Source organism: Scylla paramamosain, chromosome 33 (assembly GCF_035594125.1).
Source record: "Scylla paramamosain isolate STU-SP2022 chromosome 33, ASM3559412v1, whole genome shotgun sequence".
Taxonomy (NCBI): domain Eukaryota; kingdom Metazoa; phylum Arthropoda; class Malacostraca; order Decapoda; family Portunidae; genus Scylla; species Scylla paramamosain.
Genome location: NC_087183.1, coordinates 9,468,055 through 9,476,940, shown reverse-complemented (window position 1 = coordinate 9,476,940; position 8,886 = coordinate 9,468,055). Strand labels below are relative to the sequence as shown.

The window sequence follows — 8,886 nt, the reverse complement described above, 5'->3', positions numbered from 1 at the left end:
ATGCAGATAGATAGATAAATAAATAAATAAATAAGTAAAAGAATATATATATATATATATATATATATATATATATATATATATATATATATATATATATATATATATATATATATATATATATATATATATATATATATATATATATATATATATATATATATATATATATATATATATATATATATATATGTGTGTGTGTGTGTGTGTGTGTGTGTAGTCGCCAGCTGTGTCGCCTCACAAGGTCCTGTGAGTCTGGTGGCGAGAGACTAATACGAAGCATGTGTAACACTAAGGAAAGAATAGAAACTAAGGAAACTGCATTCATTGTAGTAGTTAACTGCAGTAGTGAAATTGTGTGGGAGGAACTAGCTTAGCTGTAGAGAGGTAGTGAGGGTTGTGTTTACGTGGTAAAGTTGATGACATGGCGCGTAAGGTAGATAAGACACAGAGGGACCTCGGCAGGGGAACGGGTCATCCGGGGTCGCATATCTGCCCCAGCGGCCTCAGAAGAAGGCAGATTGTGTCCAGGCTTCAGAGAGAGAGGTGTCGTGACTCGCTCTGCTTTCTCCATAAACCCTAGACCCTCAAACGCCGACCCTCATAGTCGTAAGTTTTGCATTCTGGTTAAGTCAAAGTACACTGAATATTGAATATTATTATATGTATTACATTTGTGTCTCTATTATTCTGAGAGCTTGTTAAGGCGTATACCATCATGTATTTGGTTATTATATCACTCTCTATTATGATGGAATGTTATCTCTTAATGATGCTCATGTGCCTTACGTGTATACGGATGTTTTATTGTATTTCACTACTCGTGCTGATGTCAAATTAATTGTCATTACAGGTTAACCGCATTAAAGCGAGTAAACGACTGGGTCGTTTGTCATCCTGATCCCTTATAGACGTGACGGCGTCTACAGTGTGTGTGTGTGTGTGTGTGTGTGTACTATTTAGCTGGACTTTCTTTAGGACTTACTGTGTCTCCATTAAAAAAAATAATAAATAAACATCTATAATTCTTATTGTTTTGATGGAGTTCTTGATGTTGTTGATGTTGTTAGGGCAGACTGTCCTTTCCTGAGGCAGTTGAAAGTCGATGTTTCATGTTTTGACTTTGTATCCCAACTGACTTGTATGAATATACTTCAGTAGAACAAAAAAAAAAAAAGCATGACATACACTGCTCTGTTTGAGCAAATGTCGACTACGAAAAAAAAAAAAAAAAATAGTATAAGTACCAAGAAATTTGAAGCACTCGATGTTCTATTTTCCCTTAGTAATTATATTCAAATTACGAAAAAATCATAGCAGTTTGTAAATGAATAAGTAGAAAAATAAAGTTTAGGTTTGGCGGCAAAGTTGAGTGGAGGCTGGCTGACTGGCTGGCTGGCTTTGTTTTGGTGAATCAGCTGATGAGCGAAGATGGCGACGCTGTACCTCGGGCTGCGGCTGAAGTCCCGCACACAGGAACGCGTTATTCTCGACAATGTAGACTTAAACGACACAGTGGACTCAGTGAGGCAGAAGGCAGCTGCCCAGAGCAATACCACGCCGGAGAAAATTGGTGAGGAACAATTATGTGTCCCTGCAGTAGTGTGTGAGTGGCGGTCCATTGTTCCTGGCATGGTCTGGGATGGCTGTGTAAAAAATACCTGGGGACAGTATTTCCTTGATGGTTCATGTACAAGAAGACCAGATCTGGAGCAGGAACTCTGCCTAAGGAAAAAATGAAGGATTCTAAGATATAGTATGTCTAGTCATTAATTTGGGAGCTTGGTGGTGAGTCAGGGAGGTTGGCGATGGGCTATGTACCATACCTGTTTTTGGTTCCTCATCCGGAAAGTCAACGTTACTACCGAGTCATTAAACATGTTGGTCATTGGGGAAAGGAAGGAAAATTGTTGCATTAATGGAAACTTTAAGATTTCCTCATGGGACCCAAAGTTATGGTATAGACCAGGGGTTCCCAACCTGGCAACTCACACCGGCAGGATGTGGGCCCAGTCAGTCCAGGACCCAACAGACCACACAACTCTACGAGTGCTGCATAATGTATGCTTTCTTCCTTCTTTGTGTAAAATGTCATATATTCAGAATAGATAATACAGCATTTCACCATGGAATATTATCAACCTTCATATCTTGTTTTAGTTTATGAAAAACCATACCGGAGAAAAGAAAAAAATGTTTGCTATAAATAGGATTCAAATTTTACATCTGGATGGTCATGGCAGTGATCTGACTGACTTCTTCCCATAGAGGCTACTTTCAGGGCTTGAAAAATATGAAATAATGCAGCTACTTGGCAGGCTGCCATTTCTATTGTGTGGATTTATTTTTTGAGCTCCCCATGTTGCCTTAATTTAACTTAACTACTCCCATGATTGGAGTTCATAAAAATGATGGATCATTAGATATACTGACTGAATGAAGCTTTAGTACCAGTATATGTGTACTAGAATGTAACACCTTGATACAAGTGAATGGAAAAATGGATTGTTGAAACTTTGTTATGTGTAAGTAAAAGTTTTTGTGTTGTAATATTGACACTGACAGTCAGTCAACTTTTTACAGAGCTGGTGCACTGTGGTGTGGTGCTGAAAGGTTCAGACTCCCTGAATGATGCAGGGATCACCTCAGGCTCCATGATCCACTGCTTCCCCAGGAGTGGTAAGTTTGGTCATCCCTGAACATTAAGTAATGGGGTGCAAAGGAAATAAAAAAAGATCTATTTTAGTGTGGATATTTAGGGAAATAGACAGAGTGTGTGATGTTGCATGAGTTATGTTTATAAATAGCATGTCACAATGTTCTGTCATGCCTATTCTTTGTTGATGGGATCATTTTCCAAAAGGAAATGAGGTGTCAAAAACTATTAATATGTATGAAATGCATTGGATTATTTATACAAAGCATGCCATGACACAGGACCCCTTCCATGTATTTTCAGTTTGAAATAAGAAAAAATCAGTCATTTTTATTTAGATAAATATTTTCATCTTGTGATTGTATTTGTTTTATTTAATATGTATTGTGTTTTTTATTCTTTAAATTAGAGAGCTCCATTCCTGCTGCAGCTCCACTTAGTCTTCCAGAGGTTCAAACACTCCTGGTGTCTCTGAGAAATGTCACGTCGAGGCCAAACTTCCGAGACTTTGTCCAGGTGTGTTGATGCAGCAGCAGTGTTTGTGAACATGCAAGTGTGTGAGGTCAGAACACAGAATAGCTTTCTGCCACTTTAATTCTAAACACACAGTAAAGAATATGAAACAAATTAGTATTGTTAAAATACTTAGATTGATCTGTCTAAAAGAAAATTACTAAAGAGTATGAAACAAATTAGTATTATGAAAAGACTTAAATCAAGCTGTCTTAAGCAACAAAAAAATTAAAGGCACTTAATTCTTAAGGTGTCTTGATGTATCATCTCTTAAATACTTTGACTGTAGAGAGATGACAAAAAATAAGGTGTTTGGAGCTTCTCAGCAAAATGGATAGCACTTGTATTAATAAGATTATTATGATGATGGTTGAACTTAGTGGAAATTATTGTGTGGTAGTTGCAAGGTATATAATCAGCAATTTCAGAACAACAGTAATCATGAAAATAGTAATATTTTCTTATTGCAGTTATAAATATTATTTTATATGTGATACAGAGGATAAGGGCATATGACATATGAAGCTGTCTTACTATATGTAGATGCTGCAATAAAGTATTCCATCTGCTATTGTCCATTCACTGGAAGCTGAACCAGGCAAGCTGTGTGGGCCTAGGTGAGGTTGTAAGCTGAGTACTGATAAGCAACTACCATATACTCAATACTCGGTGATCTTTCCATTGTGTTTACCACATTTGTTATGTCACAATTACAATGTTTTATGATATTTGATAAATACTTACAGGCAATATTAATCATTATACATATTCAAGCTTATCATGAAAACTAAAGAATTGATTGTGAAAATCATTGAATGTTTTGCCGTTGTTTCCAATAAGTACATAAGTTTGGTATTTATCAGTCTTTGTAGCAAGCTGACATCCCACTTAAAGGATGAGTAAATGGATTGAGACACAAGAAGTCCACCTAAATGTTACACCAGTTTCCATGTTTAATTCAGAAGTTGCGCAGACCAGAAATGGTGGAAAAGATCCTGGCCTCTTGTCCCATTGTCCGACATGATCCTGCAGCCCTGGCAATGCTGCAGGATCCTGAACTCTTCCTGGGACTCACTAATCCAGACAATCTCACCAAGTAGGTTCATTATTTACAAGCCATTCTTTCTGCATTTTCATTATTAGGATTTCCATCATCTTACATTTCTCATACCTTGCTTTTCATTTGGTATTTCAGCATAGAGATGTTTATCTTCTTAAATTTTCATTTTGTACTTATTGGTGTAACAAATCAAGAGAACATCCACATTTGCCTCTTCCTCTCAGGTTAGTTGAGTCATGGCCTGAAGTGGGTCGTGTGGCTCAGTATGTCACTTCCCTCAGCCCCAGTGAAGCTCCATCTCCACGCCGCTCACACCATGTATCCTACTCTATGGATGCTCTGTCAGATGATGACCAGATGGAGGCAGATCAGGTATTCAAGAACCTACTGTTTTGTGTCTTTTCATTAAAATTCCTGTCTCCTATCATATTATAGACACAACAAAACTTTATAATAGACTCATTTGAGTTAATGTAATATAACTTGGTTAAACATTCATCCAATATTAGCACTGCAATAAATTACTGGTTGCAGATAGCCTTCACTTCATAACCCATCCACACAGCAGCTGTATCATGTACTTATGAGCATATGTTGGAGTCTTGTTCTGTATTATGTGTTTTGATTCTGGTATGTGATTGAGCATGAAATGTAAATTATATCCTGATTTCATCACAAGTTTATCTCCAACTTCTGTTGATTTTTTATGGCACTGTGCTGTGGAGGTTGTGTGAATTTTCAAATCTTTAGAAAATTGAAGAAATATATATATATATATATATATATATATATATATATATATATATATATATATATATATATATATATATATATATATATATATATATATTATCCATAAACTTACATAAAAGATATGGGTGCAAATATGTCTGAATTAGTTTCTTATATATTAGCACTTTCCTCTATGAGAAAGATTATAACAAAGAGGAAGAGTGAAATCAAATAGTTGTACTTTTACTCATACATTACATTTTACTCTCATTAATACACCTCACAACAATTTCTTGACATTTCTTATATCAGCTATCTCACACCTTATACTCATCTCCATGTCCCTTACAGTCTGAGGACTCAACTGGAGGTGGAGACAGTCGGGCAAGTGGCTCAGTGCCCTTCCAGCCAATCACACCAGCCCAATTAGCTGCTGCCCTTGCTAGTGCTACAGGTTGGTGACTGTGGGATCTTAGTTGTTCCTCAAAGTGGAGCAATTATCTTTTTTTATGGTTAAAGATTACACCTTTAATATTTTGATCCTGTTACTTATTATGTGTATTTTTCTTTTATGTTTTTGTATTAAATTTCATTTATCTGCAGCAGATCTTAACTGCCTCCTCACACTTCTCAATAAAATCTAATGGAGGTGTGATGTACTGTACAGGATCTACTGTACAGTGGAGTTACATCTGCTGTGTGTCTCCTGAGGGAGTACCAAGGACAAGGTATTAGTGTGGACTTAATTAGCTTTGTATAAGCATAAGAGGTGGATGTGATGAATTCCATTGGAAAATCTGTTAAGTGTTTGCACCCACAGGAGGTGGTGGTGGTGGCAGCAGCAGCAGCAATAATGGTAGTGTACCAGGACAGCCAACCAGTGCTCCACGCAGCATACCTACTACCCCTTCCATCGCCACCACTACACCCTTTAATACGCCAGCTTTTTCTGTCGGTGCCCCCACTGGTCCAGGGCCCATAACCCAGGAGATGTTCAGCAATGCTCTGCAGAATGCCTTGGCTGCCTCTGCTAGCAGGGTGAGAATGATATAAACTAGAGCATAGTGGCATGGTATCTTTTATTACTAATGTAGGAATGGAAGACATCATCATTGTTTTCATGGATTGGCCTCAGTCACCTCATGACAACTTTGCAAGTTACATTATTATACTTAACTTGTCTGCCAGTCACCATACACTCCAGGTCCTCTGTTAGAACCTCATCCATGTCTTCATTTTTTTTCTCTGTGTTGGTATTTGATGTATTTTATGTACTTTAAAATGTCTAGAATATTTCACATATTCATCCTCATCCTTCATCTTCACATCATTCAAACCATCACAGTCCATCTCTTTCCAGGCATCAGGACCTCCCTCCTCTGCTTCATCTGGTCCTCCATCCACTGTCCAGATCCCCAACATAGAAGAATCTCTACAGCTTATGAGGGAAATGGGAATTCCTAATGAGGACCTCAGCAGAGAAGCGCTGCAGGCCACCAATGGAGATGTCCAGGCAGCTGTCAACCTTATATTTGCCCAGTGGATGGCAGATGACTAGGACTTAGTGGATGTGTTGGGTGGGTGGATGAATTCCGGGTAGATGCTGATGGAAATTCATCAGGAAGTGTGTAATTTTCTCCTTGTTACATATTCTCTCTCTCTCTCTCTCTCTCTCTCTCTCTCTCTCTCTCTCTCGTTGAATGAAGTCAGAGTGAATGAAGCTTACACAAGTTCTGCTTTCCTGCCATGCATGCACCAGTGTAGGTATTTGAAACACTTAAAAACTGAACAAGAAATAAGGTTCAAGTTACATGATAGAAATATACAAGATATTATTTACACTGGATTTTTTATGTGCCTTGTTTATTTTTTATGTCGATGTATACTTTGCTTCTCTGATGCCTTATTCTTTTTACAGAAACTCTTTCTGCAGGAGTGATTACAGGTGAAAGGCTGCAAATATTAACATGGAAACTTATGTATTTCACCTGACATAAATTTCGTAGCAAAGGTCCCACACTTCAAAATCTTTAACATAACATTACATGACTTGTGCAAGATCTTGTTAAATTCAGGTTATTGCCATTTACATATTCGTCTCAGTAGAATTCTTTCCTTCTTTCAGGTGCTTCTGTTATAGATTACCACCTTGGATCAACCTTATCAATGCACTCAGCCTAATGCGCCTGTCTTCTAGTTGTTCTGAATATGCACTATAAGATAGAGACTTAGATATTTAACATTTACAATATGCAGAGACAGAAATGGTTGCTTTTATCCTTGCTGAACTAAGTTTCAGAGGCAGGTTTAGTATTATATTTGTATGTCTTAAAAGAGTGGTGTGCTGTGTGATTTCAGGTTTTGCTGCTGCTTGTAACAATCCTCAGAATATCAAAAGTTGATGTGGTCAGAATAAGAAACAATTTTTCTTTTCTAGTTGATAATTATGAGTGAAGTCGGGTATATCTCATTAAATATTTAAATCTAAAAATACTTTTGCTTCTCTTTCAATCATGAATGAAACATATTTCCAGCTGGTGATGGACAGAATAACAACCATTAGAGTAAGAGAACTACAAAGCAAAATAACACAAATAAGGCAGGTGGGAACATACTGCCTGGTCTTTATTTTGTTACAATTAGAGTTGTTCATATTTGTTTTTACAGCCTATTTCACTGTCATTACTTATGCAGTATGTTTCATACTTGAGATGGCTTCTAGGTATTGAGCTGTTTGTGGGGCAAAGATATTTAGTGACATGTTTCCTAAAAGTATATGTATTTTTGAGACATGAAGGATAGTGAAGGTTGGTGTCCTCTTATTTTCCATCTTCATATTTTTATCTGTTATGTATATATTCCATCTCAAGCTAACACTGGGCAAGGAACATACTCACCCATGTCAGTTTTTTCTTGTTGGTTAAGATGATTCTGCAAAAGCCACAAGGCTTAAGATGTTCATGGCATGTGAGGCACCCAGCTCTGTCAAGTGTCTGTCTTATGGTAATGAGTATCTTGCTATATAGCCCCCCAGTCATTTAGGGCTGAGTCCCAGTGTATTGTTTCAGTGCTGGGACACTGGATATCACATCTCTCCCAGAAAGTTTAAAAATAATCCTCACTGCATTATTTTAATCAATTAATACAAAATATCAATTAATTAATATGAAATGTCCAGTTATGCACTTTGCATAAATTGTGGAAAATCACACGTGCAGTGCTGAAACATGTTGTGCTGAATAATATAACTATAGAGCAGATTACACAAATAGTAATAATGGCTGACGAAGATAACCTTAGGAGAAAAGTCCCCAGGATACTTTCTCTATTTGCAACTAATTTGTACTAAATCACACTTCTTTGCTCTTATATATATCGTTGTGCTGTCTTTTTCCTTCACTACAAATGATAGAAGTTGACCTGTCTTATTGATGTCACTTTCAGTTCTGATCTCCTTCAGCTGTTCATATTCTTATAACCTTTGTTAAAGTAAAGTACTCACCTTAACCCATTCTGCAAGTCCATAATACAAAATATATTGCTCTATTCCATGCTTTTATTTTTTTCTATAATTTTACATTTACCTTCTTGTGAAATAGGAAACAGCTTGGCTAGATTGAAAGAATAGGAAGAATAGTACTACCATATTCCTTGGGCATTGTAAAAGATAACTGAATAGGAATAAGGGAGACTAGGAACTTCCTCTCCATTTTCATTCTTACAGTGAGATGAAGTGTATTGTCTTTATCACAGCTAAACTATGTAATTTAATGGGAGCTTGGCCTCCTATCTCTTAGGCATTGTAATGAATTTTTTCCCTCCCTCCATAAATGTAGGTTGGTATATGGTAAAAAGCAGAACACTGTAATTTACCACTCAGACACTTTCTTCACCTTCCTTGTTTCTCAGCCATGACACTTATTTC

The 8,886-nt window shown here is 36.9% G+C and overlaps 1 protein-coding gene across 7 annotated transcripts; it reads left to right on the top strand.

The window, feature by feature from the left end:
* The first annotated feature begins 1,391 nt into the window (after nucleotides 1-1,391).
* Nucleotides 1,392-8,512, top strand: LOC135089639 (ubiquitin-like protein 7). Of its 7 annotated transcripts, none has more exons than XM_063985498.1 (9): nucleotides 1,392-1,573; nucleotides 2,584-2,679; nucleotides 3,066-3,172; nucleotides 4,132-4,265; nucleotides 4,454-4,601; nucleotides 5,313-5,415; nucleotides 5,767-5,999; nucleotides 6,307-6,538; nucleotides 7,087-7,225. In XM_063985498.1, the coding sequence occupies exons 1-8, from the start codon at nucleotides 1,432-1,434 to the stop codon at nucleotides 6,517-6,519; spliced, it is 1,176 nt and encodes a 391-aa protein (XP_063841568.1). In that variant the 5' UTR covers nucleotides 1,392-1,431; the 3' UTR covers nucleotides 6,520-6,538; nucleotides 7,087-7,225. The 7 variants fall into 7 exon arrangements, with proteins under 7 accessions (XP_063841568.1, XP_063841567.1, XP_063841571.1 ...); XM_063985501.1 differs by having other exon boundaries at nucleotides 1,394-1,573; nucleotides 6,322-6,538; nucleotides 7,087-8,512; XM_063985503.1 differs by having other exon boundaries at nucleotides 1,395-1,573; nucleotides 5,782-5,999; nucleotides 6,322-6,538; nucleotides 7,087-8,512.
* Nucleotides 8,513-8,886: the final 374 nt, after the last annotated feature.

Bases quoted from the DNA above. Each gene is read 5' to 3' on its own strand.
- LOC135089639 (XM_063985497.1), top strand. From the start codon at position 1,432: ATGGCGACGCTGTACCTCGGGCTGCGGCTGAAGTCCCGCACACAGGAA. The intron at 4,266-4,453 runs GTAGGTTCATTA...TCTTCCTCTCAG, and splicing joins AATCCAGACAATCTCACCAA to GTTAGTTGAGTCATGGCCTG. The intron at 4,602-5,312 runs GTATTCAAGAAC...TGTCCCTTACAG, and splicing joins ACCAGATGGAGGCAGATCAG to TCTGAGGACTCAACTGGAGG.